The sequence below is a fragment of the Diaphorina citri genome, unplaced genomic scaffold, assembly GCF_000475195.1.
Source record: "Diaphorina citri unplaced genomic scaffold, Diaci psyllid genome assembly version 1.1 scaffold188, whole genome shotgun sequence".
NCBI lineage: Eukaryota > Metazoa > Arthropoda > Insecta > Hemiptera > Psyllidae > Diaphorina > Diaphorina citri.
In genome coordinates, this window is record NW_007377625.1 from 93033 (window position 1) to 112802 (window position 19770).

The 19770-nt window shown below is 35.1% G+C and overlaps 3 protein-coding genes across 3 annotated transcripts in view; 2 read left to right on the plus strand and 1 right to left on the minus strand.

Annotated features, from left to right (window-relative positions):
• LOC103505664 (probable medium-chain specific acyl-CoA dehydrogenase, mitochondrial) overlaps positions 1-3590 on the minus strand; it is a 5842-nt gene extending 2252 nt beyond the window's left edge. Inside the window, exons 1-5 of the mRNA XM_026820948.1 lie at positions 3583-3590; positions 2938-3018; positions 1848-1978; positions 1149-1308; positions 395-404 (exon numbers count right to left, since the gene is read on the minus strand). Of these exons, the coding sequence (XP_026676749.1) occupies positions 395-404; positions 1149-1308; positions 1848-1978; positions 2938-3015 (379 nt within the window). The 5' untranslated portion in view covers positions 3016-3018; positions 3583-3590. The remainder of the gene's footprint in view (positions 1-394; positions 405-1148; positions 1309-1847; positions 1979-2937; positions 3019-3582) is intronic.
• A 1188-nt stretch (positions 3591-4778) lies between these two features.
• Positions 4779-10772, plus strand: LOC103505665 (multivesicular body subunit 12B). Its single transcript, XM_026820949.1, has 10 exons — positions 4779-4853; positions 7607-7808; positions 8089-8218; positions 8712-8786; positions 9125-9234; positions 9556-9617; positions 9784-9834; positions 10103-10147; positions 10350-10409; positions 10722-10772. The coding sequence occupies exons 1-10, from the start codon at positions 4779-4781 to the stop codon at positions 10770-10772; spliced, it is 861 nt and encodes a 286-aa protein (XP_026676750.1).
• A 4415-nt stretch (positions 10773-15187) lies between these two features.
• Positions 15188-19770, plus strand: part of LOC103505666 — a 98045-nt gene continuing 93462 nt past the window's right edge. The window contains exon 1 of the mRNA XM_026820951.1: positions 15188-15695. The gene's annotated coding sequence lies outside the window, so the exon portion shown is untranslated. The remainder of the gene's footprint in view (positions 15696-19770) is intronic.

Sequence of the window (19770 nt, forward strand, 5' to 3'; positions counted from 1 at the left end):
GTTATTATTAATACATTAAACTACATCATCAGTTGTACATGTGTACTAACCACGGACAGTAAAAGGAGTTCCACTTTAATGTTTAACAGAGTGAAACTAAACCGTTTAAGAACAACTGTCTAAGCTCTAAAAGGTTCTCTGTGCACAGGGGTACTGTTCCGTTTGAAGCGTTAGTATTTACATCCCCAAAAAGTATTAATAATACTTTTTACATCCTTTAAAAAATGGATTTAAATAGAGGTTATCTAGTTAGTTGTTAAAATTTACCTCTAATGGACGGACTATACTTTAGATTTTTGTTTTTCAGTCGGATTAATAGAACTTTCCCATTCTCGATCCACGCCAAGCTCGAGGACGGGCCCGCCTCAAGAGGATTAACTCAGCAAAAACTTACCTTTGCGAAACTGAGAAGGATTAGACAGAAGGAATCATTAGTGTCCGGTTGAGATACTTATGAGAACCTTTTTCTATAGAGGAGAACCGGAGTAACATTATGTATGTATGAGGATTCAGCAAGACAACCACCTTGTCTAACAGGCAGTAACATTACTAGGTTATACCATAAAGAAGGTCCTTGTTTTGTACCCTGTTGCCCGAGGTCTGTGGAGCTCCTTAGTGTAAGCTTCTGACGTCTACAAGGGTTCTTGTTATGTAACAAGTAGACGAGACTTGGGTCCGAATTAATTATGTTAAAACAGATGCATACTAGGTGTTGCTATAGCTTGGTATCATCGTGTAGGGAAACTGGTTTTCTGTTCTAATGAATCATGCATTAGTTTACCAACCTCAGTGGTGTGTGTAGTGGTTACTCCGGATCTGGAGGTTGATGGTTCGAGTCCAAAGTCGGGACATAAAATGTATGAAACATGTGACTAGCATTTGGAAAAATGGCCTGATGGTCAATCATCCCAACATTTGCAACATACTTAGGAATGCTTAAAATAATAATAATAAAAAACATGCATTCCTGTCGCAAGGCTTTGTAGTTATGATTGTAGTGACTAGGTAATTTCCCATTCATCATTCGTAAGGGGGTGGTACAAAACTGGGGTTAAGCAAGCAACGGCTATTAAGCTGACAAAAACCGGTTGGGTGGAAGAGCTCAGTAAGTGAGAATCCTGTCATTAAAGGCATTAAAAAAAAAAAAAAAACCATCGAGCTTGGCAAACGCCTGTGAACCTCAAGAATGGAAGACGTACCTTTCTTCCTGGGGTAAGTCCGGGTGTGTCTCTCTCCACAATGAATCCAGTGAATGCTTTGCTGGCAGGACATTTCGGGTCTGGGTTAGTACGAGCTAGGACAAAGTACCTGCAGAGGAAGTAAAGAAAGATTCATCATCTTCTGTTCCAATTGGTCACAAAATCTAATGATAAAAAACAACTCTCTATCCTTTATGTATAGGGAGTTAGGATTTCACTCACTAACTGAGTAGTCCACTGCAAAGAGAAGTTCATTTTCATAACTCACTCTTACACATCTCTCATTTACAGCCTGTTCCCATAGCTTGACGAAAATAAATTAAGGAGTGCGGTAGCACTCCACCCCGCCAAGTCAAGAAAATTTCCTTTCATGTGTGGCTAAAACAACTCTCTTTCCTTTATGTATAGGGAGTTAGGATTTCACTCATCAACTGAGTAGTCCACTGCAAAGAGAAGTTCTTTTTCATAACTCACTCTTACACATCTCTCATTTACAGCCTGTTCCCATAGCTTGACGAAAATAAATTAAGGAGTGCGGTAGCACTCCACCCCTCCAAGTCAAGAATGTTTGACCGTTTGATTATACATTTTACTACTTTACGCGAAGTAAGATTGACTTGAAGAGAGGCAAAATTTTCATAATCTTACCAGTTAGCGACTCCTCCGTTGGTAATCCACATCTTCTGACCGTTAAGGATCCACTCATCTCCTTTCTTGACGGCTTTGGTTTTGACTCCATTCACGTCAGACCCTGCCCCTGGCTCTGTGACACAGTATGCCTGCAATCAACAATCAAATTTCTAATCAAATAGGTACTAGTATTGCTTCGCTATACTTTAGTAATAGAAAGTGAAAAATTAGAGTTTTCTCATATTGTAGGTAACCATCAAACAATTAAGGACGAACACTTCATGAAATCAATTTTTATGAGGGGAAAATCCCTACACATCCGTTGCATTTTCTTTTTAAATAGCCATCCATTCTGATTTTTAGATAATTGGGAGCCAAAGTACAAAAATCATTCAGTTATACAACCAAGTCTCGTGGAGACAAACGGTATGAAGAAAAATTAGTGCAGAAAAAACGAATGTACCAAAGTTCAAAAAACAGTTTTATACCTACATGACCTTTTATAACAGGCCAAGCATACAGCTACTATTAATCTGCTGTACCTAGTGACCTAATCAGTAACGACCTTTGAATACCTGGAGATTAAAAATTCCATTGCTAGTCTGATGAGCCTCTGATCACACCTTTTTTGCTACATCCGGGTAGCCAATTCAAACCTCAAACGTCAGCAGGTTGATTTTTTTTTTTAATGCCATGTACATTATACACCTAACACTTGTTTCTGTACTTTTTTTACTCACTCAAATGTTTGAAATGCCTTGCATTCAAGGTCTAGTTTTTTTTCCCCGAATCATTACCTTGATCAAGACTTACTAATCCGGGACGAACTACTAACAATCGGGGTTAAAATTTCACTCTAGATGTTAAAACTGGATCTTCATGATCAAAGGGCAGGGGAAATATACGTACCGCAACTATTGGTTCCTCTACTAGTCTTCCCAGGTACTTCTTCTGTTGTGCTTCTCAAGGTCTAGTTTTTTTTCCGAATCATTACCTTGATCAAGACTTACTAATCCGGGACGAACTACTAGTAAAATCGGGGTTAAAATTTCACTCTGGATGTTAAAACCTGACCTTCATGATCAAAGGGCAGGGGAAATATACGTACCGCAACTATTGGTTCCTCTACTAGTCTTCCCAGGTACTTCTTCTGTTGTGCTTCATTACCAGCAATGACGACGGGCATTGACTGAAAAGCAAAACAAATAAATTGATCAATCAATAATATTTATTCGTACCTAGTTAGCTTGGAGGATAGCGCGCCTGCCTTGTAAGCGCTAAGTAGCGGGTTCCATTCCCGCCCGGAACAGATTTTATCCTAAACAGATAAGGTTCGTTCCCGGAACAGTTGGGTTTCTCCTATCCTGTCCTCCTTATCGATTTCGGGACGATTAGACCTCCGTTGTTACAGGGTCCTCTATCAAACACTTAGTCAATATAGGTTCCGTATTTCTAATCAAAACGAATGTTATGTAAAAACCTATTCACATGTATATTGTATAAGAAACCAAATTTTCATGCACCAAATTTTCTCCTAAGCTTAAAAAAGTTTTAGAGCAAATAGTTTTTATTTTTGTGTTAAGTTTGATCTACTTTGGCCGAAATTTAAAGTCCTCAGAAAAGAGAACCTCCTAAGCCCATGAATAGTTTCCTAGTGACCAAAGACCCAAAAAAGGAAAAAAAATCACAACCCCGACCCAGTTGTGAATACCTCATCCCTGAAGGGAATTTAGCTCGAAAAAAAAGAACTTACACCCAGACCACTCTCCCAGGGAGAGGTTACTCAAGAATGAAAAATGAGATAAAAGGAAAAATCATGGATTATACACACGGGAAAGAAATATGACCGATGAAGGAGACTGAGGAAAACTGGATTGATAAAATGAATAAATCAAAGAATGATGAATGAAATCGATGAAAATGACATTCACCATCAGAAAACATCCAATGAAGAAAGTTCTGTTAGTAAAAAGATTGTAAAAATAATCTATTGAAGACTCATCAGTAACTTTGTGAAGATCCATATCATCATTGAGGGCGGAATGTAAACTTTATCTACATACTTCACATACTGATAAAGTTACCATCCCTCCCTCAATGTTAGAAAGAAGATCATGCGTCTACTGTCGGAAAAAGACAGTCTGTCCGTATATTTAGTTATTTTATTTAGCGACCGCAGTTTACTTTGCACAAGAAATTTGAACCGAAGTCTTCTAAAATAAAGAATGTGCAGGAGCAACATCTTGCGGTAGCATTGAAAGGTGCACGGATGTGATATTCAGGAACGGTGTTGAGGGTTAGGATATCGCGGGTTCGAATCTTTGACCGACATGAATGGCATCGTATACCCCTAGAATCTGGAAAGGTGTTGCCTAAGTCAAAAGCAATAATTTATAGAGTGCAGCAAAATGCAGCATCTACACATTCTCGTATTCCAATCTAAGTATGTAGCTTTGTAAGTTAAGGTACTTAAACATTGATAATACCTATTCTTATTACTACAGGGGTCATTGTGTGGACACACATTTGACTGAAAGAGACCTGAGAGGATCGAGAATAGAGGGGGTTTTCCAGACTCTATTTAGGGTCGGATGCACAAAGTGAGTTTGAATTCCGTTTCTGTTTTAATCTCGGTGTAAGCAATCTGATTGGATAATTTGTTTGAGCCATAAAGCAAGCAGATTAAGCAAAAGATTGCTTAATTCGAGAGTTTAACTTAAATCGAGTTTAAACACACTTTGTGGACCCCAGTCTTAAGCGTTGAAGAAACTGTCAGCAACTTTTACATTGTGAGGAGCCATAGCTACGTGTTATTCCCAGGGAGAGGTTACTCAAGAATGAAAAATGAGATAAAAGGAAAAATCATGGATTATATAAACGAGAAAGAAATATGACCGATGAAGGAGACTGAGAAAAACTGGATTGATAAAATGAAGAAATCAAAGAAATATGAATGAAATCGATGAAAATGACATTCACCATCAGAGAACATCCAATGAAGAAAGTTATGTTAGTAAAAAGATTGTAAATAATCTATTGAAGACTTTCAGTAACTTTGTGAAGCTCCATATCATCATGAGGGAGGAATGTCATCTTTATCTACATACTTCACATACTGATAAAGTTACCATCCCTCCCTCAATGTTAGAAAGATCATGCGTCTACTGTCGGAAAAAGACAGTCTGTCCGAAGACATATTTAGTTATTTAGCGACCGCAGTTTACTTTGCACACGAAATTTGAACCGAAGTCTTCTAAAATAGAGAATGTGCGGGAGCAACATCTTGCGGTAGCATTGAAAGGTGCACGGATGTGATATTCAGGAACGGTGTTGAGGGTTAGGATATCGCGGGTTCGAATCTTTGAACGACATGAATGGCATCGTATACCCCTAGAATCTGGAAAGGTGTTGCCTAAGTCAAAAGCAATGATTTTATAGAGTGCAGCAAAATACAGCATCTACACATTCTCGTATTCCAATCTAAGTATGTAGCTTTGTAAGTTAAGGTACTTAAACATTGATAATACCTATTCTTATTACTCATAAATCGTCCTCTTTCAAACTCGAGAACATTTTATCAATCAAAATGGTCGGGCGAAACATCCCATTTCTGATCGCTGATCACCATGGCTTCAATGATTAGATATTCTTTAAATTTGGGGAAAAATCAGTAAGCAAGTATGGACGTTCCCATACATATAATACGTATTCATATTCAATTATTCACCCTCTAGTCACCTATTCTAAATCAGACCCTGGTTTCATTGTGAACCAGGTGAATCGGGTCTCAGGTAATAATTTGCGAGAGGTCAACCTAACCTTCATTACACCAATGACTGGGTACGCAGCGCAGCTCCTAAAACTGGGGGCGATATTTCGTCCACTTTATTTAGGAGGGGTTAGTAATGGAAAAAAAGAGATTACATACTTTTCTTCTTAATTACCTACGTTTATACATTCTTGAGTATATCCTAAACGTATGTATCTAAAAAATATTAGGCAGTAGGTGTGTACACTGTACAGAGAAGAATTTGATCTTGGGAAGTAAGGAAAGGAAAGGAAAAATTACAATTATTATTGTATGTTTATTATTATTATTATTATTATTTTTTTTTTTTTTTTTTTATTGACCATCGCATATTATTATTATTATTTTGTTATCACTGACTAATCGCGCATTGTCGAGTCATGTTATAAGTTAGTTGGTTGCTAAATTCTATATACTCGGAAGCATAAATATTTTCCTTTTACGTCCCTTTACCATAACTGCCAAGTTTGTGAAGCCTATAGTAACTTACATTTTAAACATAACACCTACATACCACAACCTATAGTGGAATAGGTATTTTTCTATTTATATCTTTTTCGTCGTTAAGTGAGTTTTACCGATTGTCATAAACATGTCCCATAGCATCAATAACTAAAATTTATAAGCTTAGTAACCTGGTTAATCGTATGAGATCGATGTTTGGGGACGGATAAGAGCCTGTCTCTAATGTTATGCTAAACCGACACGAAATTTAACCATAGTTAAGGAACAATTCTCGTAAGAGAGGTCCGGCATAATTCAGACCCATGGTGTATCCTTTATATAGGCATCGCGAAGCGCACTAGGCTAGTTTATCAAAGAATCCTCAGACTATAATAAGCGATAGAAATAGATGAAATAAAAATAAAATAGAAATAGCTTGACATTCTAGTTGATACAGAGGTCGAGATTTGAATACCGATAAGTCCATTCGATGCCTATAGATTATGGATGAAATGGAACTTAGCAAATTAGGGACATTTCTGTTATAGAGGTCATATTACGAGTACATCCAGGTTCGAACGAAAATAAAGGATATTGAAACAATCTTGGTATACGTCAGGTTACTCGTTTATACATCACATAACGAGATGAGTTAAGCTATTGTCTTTATAAGCTACACACTCGTAAGTACATAGATTTATATAACTATTTACATGCAAGTAAGAATCACATCTATTGCACATACCTATGTATTTGACCAGAGGTCAAACACTTCTCGTTATGTAAGACTCAGTTGGGGAACTTTGGGTCAATTCGACTCCCTAATGCCCGGGGCGAGAATTTCATATAGTTCATCGAATCTAAGTAATCTAATTGGTTTATTTTAAACTTTGGATTAAGATTTCTAACCAATCAGATTTTTTTCGAGGCGCTAGAGTTACGCGCTAGTCATTCGCGCAACCAATCAAATTGCTAAACCTAATGGGAATAACTTAGATCTCGAAAAATGGCACCGTGCGTTATGCTGACAGAATTTGCTTGACAAACGGAGAACCAGAGGACACCTATGTTTGGTTATCATTACTCTTTGCACGTGAAAAAAGGCAACCCTTAACTGCCAAGGACATGTTATTAATTATCAGAAATCATGTAGGATAATTTGATTTAAATAAGAATTACAACTCATTAGCCACAAACCCCCATCGCTTTTATTTACGTTTCACTGAGGCCCGAGTTCCCTTAAAAGATTGCATTTACAAACTTAAACATTGTGAACTTAAATCTATTTAGATTACATAATTCTCTCGTCCCGTTATTAGCTCTATTTCTACAATATTCTACATAATGCCTCGGTGGTGTAGTAAACCTGCCTCGGTGGTGTAGTGGTCAAGACGCTCGCCTGGTAATCAGGAGGGCGTGGGTTCGATCCCAGCCGAGGTATGGAATTTTAAATCTCCCTGCTGTTGAGAATAGTTTGAGATAACCAAGTCAGTAGTTACATTCCAAAAATTCCTTGTCATTTCAGATATCCAAAACAGTGGATCAAGACACAGATGCTGATATGTGGAGGGAGTCTGCATTTTTCTTGCGCAAAACCAGATATCTGTGTGTTTCCAAAACAGAAAGCCTTTTCCAGATTGATTACATTGTAGAGAATATTTGTATCATCAATGAGAAAGAGACACCTCCTGATGGGTTTTGCTTGATTGCAAGGACTTTAGATTCTGGTATGTCAAGATTTACTATTGTTCTCAATAAAAAACATGAAATAATTATGTATTTTCATTTGGTAAGCAGAAAAGAAAGTGGTAAAACCCCAAACAAAGCATAGAATTCATTTTCATTGTAAACATTATTTTTTAGACCAAGGGCAGATTTGTGAAAGGGGTGGTGTTGTAGATTACAAGCCTCAACAGTCCAATAATACAATTTTCAGGTTTGTTTACATAATCTGCTTGAACAAAGTAAATAGAGGTACCTACTAACCAACTGCTCCCTAATTTTCAGATCAAAGAGCTTGGAGAAAAAGACAAATATGTTACCGTCTATCCAAAAGAGCCCTGGCCAAAAGTTGTATCACAGACATTGTATTTCAATCCAAGTCAAAGAAACATCTTGAAGGATATGTATCAGCAGGGTAAGTTATAGTCAGGTTGAGGGTTATATCTGTAGATTATCCTCAGAATAAGATTTGAGTGGGATATCATGTATATGAAAATGCTCAATTGATCTAAATCTCAAGATGAAAATGGAGCCATGTGGTTAATATCATGTTTTAAGAAGTTGTAAGTAGTTGGCTTCAATTCTGGATTGAACTGGATATTAAATATAGCTCAATCCTAGATTGATCTCAATTCTGATTTGGTAAATCCTGCTCTAAGTATATCATGTATAAACTATGTTGTACAAATGCTGAAATATTTGACCATTAGGCCATTTTCCCTTTTTGCATCTCAGTGTTTCTCTACAATGTCATTGCTGGCTTCCAAGGTGGGCAGGAGTTTAGATGTCAGGATTTCATTGTTGACTTAGAAAATTATGACTAATAAAATCTTGAATTGGTCTTTACTCAATGAACAAAGCCATTCTGATTATTTTCATTGATTTGTATTTTGCTTCACCTTTTTCAGTGACTTGAATGGATTGACATTGTGTTACAAGCAGGGAGCAAATGTAAATGAAACTCCAACAGACCATCTTTATCCGTAAGTATATTTTGACTGAGGGTACTTGAGTTCAAATCCCAGCAGTGACTAAAAACAATTGGATCAGAGTTTATAACATTAAGTTCAAACAGATTAATTGCTTTTTTTAGTAGTGGGAAAAAAGAAGCTTACACCCATATTTTTGAACAAAAATCCCTGCTCTCAAGTCAGACTGAAAACAACTTTGGCCAATCAGACGTCTGAAATTCATGCTTCAATGTGACTTGAGAGCCAGTATTTTGTTCATAAATATGGGTTTTAGTCTTAGTACATGTTGAGATTTACCAATCGCTCTACCTTTTCATGAAAGAGTTACTTGGGTATGTCTAGATTTCTAGAATTCTTGAACTGTCGCCGAAAATAAGCTTAATAATGTTATGGATCATAGAACCTAATGAATGGTCGCACAGAACTTTTAGATCAATTCCTACAGTACCTCACACCAGTGGTCAGTACATGACCCTATTTTTATTTTCTATTTCTTTTCAAATACCTAAGTATTCTGCAAATGTAATAGAAAGTCGTGTGATGTTCACACCAGATTTTTTTTTCTGTCTTCCACCACAGTAAGTGTTCTGAGGAGAGAAAGGCCGACCATTCTTCAAGGATGAAGATATACTGGCACAAAAGAAGCAGAAACCATAGAGTTAAGAATTCTGTGGTCCTTTGAGGCAAAAAAAAAAAAAAAAAATCATTCCTTTGAAAGAAAGACTTAATAGCCAGTTCCCACTTGCATTCGTAGATTCAATATGGTATTTTCTGGTTACAGGTTTACACGGTGTTCCATTTGTTCTCAACCCTCTCATCAACAATAGCTTGGATCATGTTTTGGTAAGTATGCAAACAGGTGAAGAAAGTTACTGATAACAGTCAACAATGTATACTTGAAAAACCTCTCAGATTTTATGCTGGAAAAAATGGAGTTTCTAGTCACTGGAAAATGACCAAAAAACGAGTTTTAGATTTTACAATCATATTTTTCTCTCTATTTTCACAGAAATCAGTGCCTCATATTAAAGCAAAAACAGCTGAAGAAATAGAACAAGAGGTAAGTCGAAATTCTCGTTAATTACAGATCTTTTTACTTAAAAGCTTTAGTAACTATAAAATTGTTTTTAATAATCGTAAGAATATTTAAAAAATTAAAATGAGATAAAAATAAATAAATTATTCTTATCAAGACAATTTCGATTATGAACTAAATTCAAATCAAAATAGGAACAATGGTTCATTGGTTATTTGACTCTTTTTCAGTTGTTGCTTTATCCTTTTTGTTTATATTTTTCTGATTAGGTATCTGTATGGTTTTGTTTCAGTTTTCATACGATTTCAAATTGGAAAAGTCTTTAACTCAAATCCGAGTGAGTGGGTTCGGGAACTCTATATCGGGAAGCTCGACACTGTAATAAAGCGTTCGAACAATCTAAATCAGGGGAAGTAACCAATAATACAGTTCTTCCAACCCTAACTTGTGGCACCCTATCATTTTTTTCCCCTTCTTTTTGTATTGTTTACACTTTGTTATGTTCAGGGGAAGTAACCCAATATTTTTTCCTCCCTCAGTGCAGGTGTCCCCATCAGCCGAACCGAGGGGCGTATGAAGGTCCTCCTAAATCAGGGGAAGTAACCAATAATACAGTTCTTCCAACCCTAACTTGTGGGACCCTATCATTTTTTCCCTTTTTTTTTTGTATTGTTTACACTTCGTTATGTTCAGGGGAAGTAACCCAATATTTTTTCCTCCCTCAGTGCAGGTGTCCCCATCAGCCGAACCGAGGGGCGTATGAAGGTCCTGTAACTATATTATGAACTAAATTCAAATCAAAATAGGAACAATGGTTCATTGGTTTATTGGTTATTTGACTCTTTTTCAGTTGTTGCTTTATCCCTTTGTTTATATTTTTCTGATTAGGTATCTGTATGGTTTTGTTTCAGTTTTCATACGATTTCAAATTGGAAAAGTCTTTAACTCAAATCAAGGACTAAGCTCACACATCTTCCTATCTTGTCTTCAAGTTTTTTATGAAAGTTCCCTGTGTTCCTTTTGTTTAAATTGCCCTGTTAGGACTTTAGGACATCATCCATTCATGCGAGATTTTAATGGCACAATATTTGTGTCTGTTTGTTATGTTTATTTATTATGTAGGTCTTTGTTAGAGTTGGAAATTTCACTACATTTTTTACAGTATTATTCATTGAATTTTCTATCAGAAACGTGATTTTCTACGGTAAAATAATCATGATTAGGTTGGATTAGAAAAGAAACGATGATTTCTTTTGAAGTATAATGTTTCTACAGTTTTTAATTGACAAAAGGTTTAAAATTATAGTTTTTTTCAGCGGAAGAAAAATATTATGTTGCAAGGCATGTAGTTTCTTCTCTCTAGAGATTTTGACCTGAGGTATAAGTGAAGAATTTCTGTGTTATTTTAATATTTTTTTTCCTAGATAAGCATAAGTAGTTTGAAACGTGGTATATCTCAAGTTTGAGATTGCCAACTCAATAATAAGAAATAGACTGATTTTCTTTGGTGAGGGGTAACTTAATAACTTAAAAATGAACATTGAATGAATCCATATGGGTACGTAGCAAATAGTTTTATTTTATTTTCTAAAATTTTGGTATATTTTTTTCCCTTGCCTACCTAATTTCCCAAGTAAATATTAGGATTGTCTGAAATGCGGAATTATAGTAGATATTTTATTTAGAATAAATCTTATCCTGATTCTAGCTCAAGGGAAAAAATAATATGACAAATAAACAACTGCCAATTTCAGATTCCTTTTTGTTTTCTTGAAAAATATGCCAGGATCTACATATTGCCATAGGATTTTTAATTGCATTTGGTCCGAAGTAGATTTTATTTAATTAATTTATTGAAATTTCAAAACATAGCTTGGTTTTACAAGTTTCAGGAATATAATTTTCAGAAAACGAATGACTTATTTTATAGAAATACTTGTCGTGCCATAGTTAATTCAGTGTTGTGTATTGGCGTCAATAGCAGTTATTATATTTTACATCTCTCCTATCTGCTTACTTTTGATTATACTTTTGCTCAACATCATTTCAATAACTGTTTGATGACGTTCTATTTTACACTGAACATTGATTTTATGAACACTATGTGTTTGAAAGTAGTTGTAATTTATGTTCGTTTGTCAGTCACATTTTCAGATCACATCTTCTCATATTTATTTTCATCGCCTTTTTATTTACATCTATCCACTTTATTTTAGGGCACGCAGCTTTCGAAAAATCACCTTTTTAAATATTTTTAATTTCACACTGTGTCATCAAATAACTCGATAATTTTAAGATAGAAAGAAAATTTAATCCATAAATTAATTTTCCTTTTTGTTGTTCCTTGTGGCCGTTTTTCGGAGGTGTCAAAATAAATTTCGTCACAAAAGATGAACTACACCTTGGTATCAATTTTCGACAAAATATCCAACCTATATTGAATTTACAAACAACGCTGCTCCTAAAGTTTGTGAAGAATGAATACTTTGAACTTTGATAGCTTTTCTGAAGTTTTTAAAAATACAAAATAATTAATAATTTTTGGTCCACTCAGTTTCCTAGCTATTTATTCAATTCGATCCTTAGTCCTTTCTTTCCTTCCTGTCTTTCAATACAATAGATTTTTCTTTTCATGTTTACCAATGTTTTTTCCGCCTTGAAATATTTACGTATTAGTTTAGATTCGAAGTCAATTTTCATCATTAGTGATACTACGATTGTTGATTTTTTTTTAACCAACGTTGCAACTTTCTAGTTTTTGTTTAAAACGTTTTGTTCCAAACGTAATTCTAGTTTCAAACGAAGAAAAAGTTTTCTAATTCAATACATTTATTGAAATTTAATTTATCATTTTCGACTATTTAATTTATTATATTTTCAATTTAATAGATCCAATATGAAATTTCAAGATCTAAATGTTTGGAATTTTTAAACTTTTTCTATAACTTTCATAATAAGGTCAACAATATGGAGAGAATCTTACGTATTCTTGAGAGTTCATTGCAACGGTCAATACATTAATTAGACTTACTTTATCATGGACACTCGTTGCTATCTTCTGGGCTTTCAAGATAGCAACGAGTGTCCATGATAAAGTAAGTCTAATATGAAGAGAGTTTTTCCTTTAAACTCTTGTAAATAAAACTATTAAAATTAGATAGAATGTACGTTCTTTTATAATTTATCTTTATGAAGTTATGATTTATGAAGTTACGATTTATGATTATTTTATAATTTAATTTTTCCTTCTTTGTATTTTTAATTTATTTTATTTGATGCTATTTGGGTACTCACACTAGATAAGGACTCGGTGTATTCATTGTTCCTTTTCTTAACTTCTAGAGTTACTTTACAATGATACGTAGATCCACCTAATTTTAAACTTTGATCTTTAATATACTGCCTTCCTCTTTCTATAATATCTTTTACAATTCATTGAGTTTTTGGTATTCTGGACCAAATGATAATAGCAAAGTGAATCTAAAGTGGCGAATATTAATAATTTTATTTCGTTATTCTTCCACTTTTGAGATTTTTTTAAAATTAATTTTTCATTATTTCTAGTCTCACTCCCTCTCTCATTCTTCCTTCTCTCTTCCTCCTTTCCTGTTTTCTTCTTGTAGAATATCACTGTCATTTTTTCTGCCTATTAATCCCCGGGGTCACACTTCAACATTGAAAACATCTGATTGTTTGATTTTAGACTTTGGATTACGATCGATTAATCAGATAGTTTAATCTTGGATTAACTTTAATCTCGAAATGTGGCATCGGACATTTATTATTATTTATTTTGCACTGAGCCTTGCATGTGATTCCTTTACAACGGTCCTAAAATTGCTAACAGATCTAGAGTTGGCACTTGGGAGTTCAATTAGGTAGTATTTTATGGTATCTATCTACTTACTTTTATATTATTTCTACTTTTTCCTTTTTTTTTAGTTTTATGCTTTTGAATTATAATATACTTATTGGTATTTTAAATTAATGTATTTTTTGTACCAACCTTAGAGAAAATATATAAAAATTGTATACTTGAAGGAAGAAAAAATATAAAAAGTTATAATAATTTGAAACGTGTATTTTACTTCAAGCGATTTATTATTATTTGTTTATTGAGGGTAGCCTATTTGGCATTATTTGAGATGATTTCAGCTAAGAAATCTTTTTTGTAAAGCATTTTAGGTGAGTTACCGCGGGTACATGCAAAAATATTTATCAAACTTGGGGCCTCTAGTAAAGGTGTTTTTTTCCTTTTGGGAAAACTTACCACTGACCACGGAAAATTTATCACTGCTCCAATAGAAACTGAATTTAGCAGTGGTCAATTTTCTACTGGTCAGTTTCCCGAAAGGAATCTAAAATAATCGGGGATATGTGTAATAATAAGACTTTTAGAAGACCATGTACATATATGCAGTTCTACGACTAATAATATATGATACTTGTAGAAGCAACCTGTAGAAACTGTTTGTGTAACCAGGCATTCACATTGTATATAGCACATACTCTCTTCTCATACAATCAGAAGTATATACGCTAAAAACCTGAGACCTGTGCTTGAGGAGGTACATTCTATTTCTTGTATCAAGAAGAGATCTATAAAAATTCTCCAAGATCAATGCCTCTTGGTTATTCTACCTTCTCTGAGGATACTTCTTGAGCAGTTCTCAAAGTGTGACCACTGACTTAGGGTCATGTACTGACCACTGGTGTGAGGTACTGTAGGAATTGATCTAAAAGTTCTGTGCGACCATTCATTAGGTTCTATGATCCATGACATTATTAAGCTTATTTTCGGCGACAGTTAAAGAATTCTAGATAAACCCAAGTAACTCTTTCATGAAAAGGTAAAGCTTTTGCCCTTCTATGGAAATTTGCTTTTACCAAATAGCTACACCTTAATTTCAATTTCCTCGTCAAAAGAAGGTACAGTCCGAGTGAGTGGGTTCGGGAACTCTATATCGGGAAGCTCGACACTGTAATAAAGCGTTCGAACAATCTAAATCAGGGGAAGTAACCAATAATACAGTTCTTCCAACCCTAACTTGTGGGACCCTATCATTTTTTCCCTTTTTTTTTTGTATTGTTTACACTTCGTTATGTTCAGGGGAAGTAACCCAATATTTTTTCCTCCCTCAGTGCAGGTGTCCCCATCAGCCGAACCGAGGGGCGTATGAAGGTCCTTCACCGGACTGCCAGTTTAAGAATCACTGGACTAGAATATTCTTCCATGTCTTCCACACATTCTCTTTCAGTTCTTTTACCTGAGATAGGTATTGGGTATAGAATCATCCGGTATTTTACAACGCGCTCTACTAGAGTGCTCGCCGGTCTCTTGCATACCTCTTGGAACTTGGAACCGTTAGTTAGTCCTCAGCTCTCGCATGAATCGAGCCAGGAGGTTCCACATCGAGTGAATACGTAGTAACCTGGTGATCTGCAAAAAGTGATTATTTTTTTCAAGTTTTGTTACTTTTTTCAATCTAATCAATTTCTTAATCCTGTAAAAAGGGAACTAAACTTAAATGAAAATAATATGAAGTAAAAACTTACTGTCAATATTTTTCTAAAGAATTTAATCCGTATCGACAGTTCCGCGGTAATCTTGTTGTGTTTTTTCATGTAAATATTTCTCATTGTTTTCATTTTCGTTGCCCTGTGTTTGTTCTATTGTTTGCGTTTCGATTTTTTGCCCCCCAAACAGACCGCGACAAGTGGCGAATTCGAAATTTTAAATCCGGCTGAATTGCTTAATATTGGTCGAGTGAACGGTGTAAATTTTTTAATATTTTCTACATAATATTCTAAATCGGAGTTTTTGTGTTGGTGATTAAATATTTCAGCAGAAAGCTTCATGTCCGGCTTGGCCGGTTGGTTTTATGGTGACCTATCTTTCATTATTATTTATATTTTTACTAGTAGCTTTGTAGGTACCTACATTAGGTACTTTTGTCTAGTTTTAGGTATTAAATTCCGTACTAATGATTACCTACAATCATTGGTAAGATATTTTTGTTGTGGCTTTTTGTTTTCTCAAAGTTCCTTGTTTATGAAACTCAAATCTTGTTTTATTTTGGTAGACAAAGTATCTTTCTAGACAATAGCTTAATTATTGTTACCCGAAACCATTGTTTTCCCGTGTCTAATGCTTTTAAAACCAGCTTCTTTTCAAAGCTGAAGATAGGTACGTTTGGTTGTTGATGGTATCCCCAAGTTAGATTTAAGGATAGGTTCAAGTTATATTATTGATTAATGTTGGATTTAAATATAAGGTCATGTTAGATTTAGATTTGAAGGTACCTACTCAAAAGTTAGATTTGAGAATGGGTTCAAGTTAGCTTATTGATCAATGGTATATTTGATGACATTAGGCACAAGTTAGATTTAGATTTGAGGATGTTACAAGTTAGATTTATTTTGATAAAAGGTACTCAAAAGTTAGATTTGAGTAGGTATAGGTAGCTACAACTTGGAAATATTGATGGTACCTACCCAACAGTTATAAGTACCTATTTGAGGACAGGATTATTCATATTCATAAATTCATAATAAACACACTCGTAGCTATTTCAGAATCAGAGCAGCAACATGAAACCATTTTTCACTCGATTTCCTACTCGCTCGATTGGTCAGTAATTCTTTCGGTTGGTAGCCTTGATGGTTGAACTCCTGACACCAGTTCCAGTCTGGTTTAGCCCCAGAGGAATTTTGGCTTCATGTCAAATATTTGAACAATGAATTTAGAATTTTAACAGAACCCTATGGACACACGTAGGTGCATTTAGAATTTGCATACTCAGTGACGAGTTGCATTTGGATAACATGGCTTACTTTACAACATTTTTTACATTCCTGCTGACGTTCTAATTCTGAAGGATTGAAAGAGCTGATTCAAGCTGTGGTTGAGTCAGTGAAATCTCGGGTTTGTCAATTCAATAGTAGGCTATTGTACTATAATTACTATTTTCGTGGTCAAATTCATAAATGTATGTAATATTAAGGACCAAAGTCCCCGCCTTGGCAGGGATTGAACCTGCGTCCTTCCTTTTACGGTTTACCTGGCCAGCGCGACCACTACACCACCAAGGTAGTTATATCCTACACTCGTCTTATTGTTGAATATGAGCACAATCAAATCCTGTGTACAAAACTCTTATGAACAACCTACAGAACTGTGCAAATCTTTCAGAAACACCCTGTAGAAATGGTGATGGTGTGATCATCTCATTTTCGCTTCGATGCTTTCATATCGCAGTTCAGACTTCAGACATACTCCAGGTGTTTTTGCTGAATTCCAAGAGGTCTGAGTTAGGGTTGCGAATAATTTCAGCAAAAACAATCTCCTCCGGAATCATTTTAAATGATAAGTTGCCTGCGAAACCATTTTACATTAATATTTCGCCTCCGGAATCATTTTGCATTACTACAATTCCCCTTCGGGAATCATTTTACATTACTATAATGCGCCTCCGGAATCACTTTACATTACTATAATTTGCCTGATACGATCAATTTGCAGGATTTCAGGATCGAATGACACAGAACCCCCGGGATCCTATTACATTGCGAAGGGATTGTACGTAGATATTTCCTTACAGCTTTTCTATTACATGCCTATTTATAGGTAGGTACAAATTATAGTGTGCTGAAAAGTAATCCAATGCTGTCGAATCCAATGAAACATACTGATGACTTCGCAAACGTAGACAGTCTTAAAATTTAGTTCCAAGATTTGATCCAAACAACAGATTTCAAATTAAAACCATGTCACAAATAGCACTACTTTATGCTAAAAATTACTTTTAAAAAAATAGAGTAAAAACATTTCGGTATAAAAGTAAGCAGCAAGCGATCATAAACTGAAATTCGCTTGCAATACTTTCTCTCGGTACAATCTCAATCTGGGTAGCTAAAATATAAAAATACCGGTTACTTTCATGTGACCACGTGACCCTGTTAAGGAAGTAAGTTGCCTAACCTAGCGGTAAACTTGTGAGCCGCAAGTCCTGCGATCCGCGTTCGAGACTGGAGATGTCCTGTTTTTTTTTTTTTTTTTTTTTTTTTTTTTTTTTTTTTTTTAAGGGCCATTTTAAGTAGGTATTAGATTTTGTAAAAAGTAGTGGTGTTTTTGTTTGTCATTAAAATCCAATTGGCAAGTACCTACTTTCCTACTTACTTACTAAGTACTGTAGGTTGAGTAGGTAATTTCATCATTACAATCCAATTTAAAAAAGGGACGGACCTTTTTTATGTCTAAAATCCTTACTCGACCTTTTCGTGTGAATACGAATTGAAACTGTCCCGCTTTGTCTTTTTAGCTAATTTCCCTTTGAGTAGTGGTGTTTTTGTTTGTCATAAAAATCCAATTGGCAAGTACCTACTTTCCTACTTACTAAGTACCTACTGTAGGTTGAGTAGGTAATTTCATCAATACAATCCAATTTAAAAAGGGACGGACCTTTTTATGTCTAAAATCCTTACTCGACCTTTTCGTGTGAATACGAATTGAAACTGTCCCGCTTTGTCTTTTTAGCTAATTTCCCTTTGGAGATTTTTTAGTTTGAGCTAAATTGGGTGCCTACACAGGTACCTCATATGAGGTACCTATACCTAATCTAATGTTGGTAAAAATCTAATGTATTGAATAAAATCTAATGTTGGTAGATTACGAGTAAAAGCAGAATTCATCTAACTGTACTGTAGGTACCTCCTAACTACAGTAAAATGCAAATTCTAGGTAATATGGTTAAATAAGTAAATTAGTTAGGTAGGTACCTAAATACGAAAGTAGGTACTTGGGCTCGTAGGTAAGAAGGTACTGGGACTGATGTTAAATTTAAAATGATATTACCATCTCACCAATTAAGTTTCTATACAATCTAAACATTCTAACCAAGCTTATTTAAACTTTTCATCGTTAACCTTACCAAAAATAAATTTTGCTATCAGGAACGTTCTAGGTATAAGGAGTCTACAGATTTTTGTATTATTCGAATGTAGGTTGTGTATTTTTCTTTCGGGAAACTTTCAATGGAACCGGTTTGCTCTTGGAAACTGAAATAGCGCCTGTATACTAAATCATGGGAAATCCAAGATGGCACGCCATCGAAATCGGTTTCCGAAAGTTTCCCAAAAGAAAAATACACCTCTACCAAATTTCGCAGAATCAGACAGACCTCTCCCGAAACAAACAGATTCAGAGACAGACCTGAGCTAAATCGCCAAGTTAAAAATTTGAATCTCAGTTCCTTCGATCAATTTTAGCCACGCTTCGGGTCGGTCAAACTTGAATCCAGTGGTTTTATGTTCCGTTTCCGTGCCTGCTTATCCAATGTTAGACTTTGAAACTTGAATTTCAAGTGAGCAAAGTTTCATTACTATAGGATAACGTGTGCTCTGGATGTTGACCCTTTCACTTGGTCTACTCAACAGCTCAATGCTCCGGCAGGTTTATAATGAGAGGTTCCAGGTTCGATTCCAGGAGGTATGGGAGGGATTGGCATGTTTGTTTGTTGTGGTTGTTTTTTTTTCTGTAGGGGGACCTTGGGTGCCCATCTATACAGGGTGGTTCGTGATTTGCGAACCACGCTTATATCTCAGAAACGGCTGGGAATTAAGGAATGAAATAAACAGCATCATGTAGATGAAATTTTAATGATTAGAATGGCTTTTTTTAAATTTGCAATTTTTTTTGCAAAACGGCCCATTTTTTGCCAAATATAGGTCACTCTTATGGGAACCCCCAATATATTTTTGGAATCAGCATAAAATTTTAATTGAAAAAATGTATTCACTCGAAAAAATTTGCTCTACAAAAATTCTGTACAAACACCATCATTGATGTCGAAAATATTAAACCAAAAAAAACAACAACTAACGAACAACTTTTAACAATTCCGACTTAAGTATGTTTGATTTCTTTCTGTAATTCTTTAACAAAAAGAATATGAGTGTTCA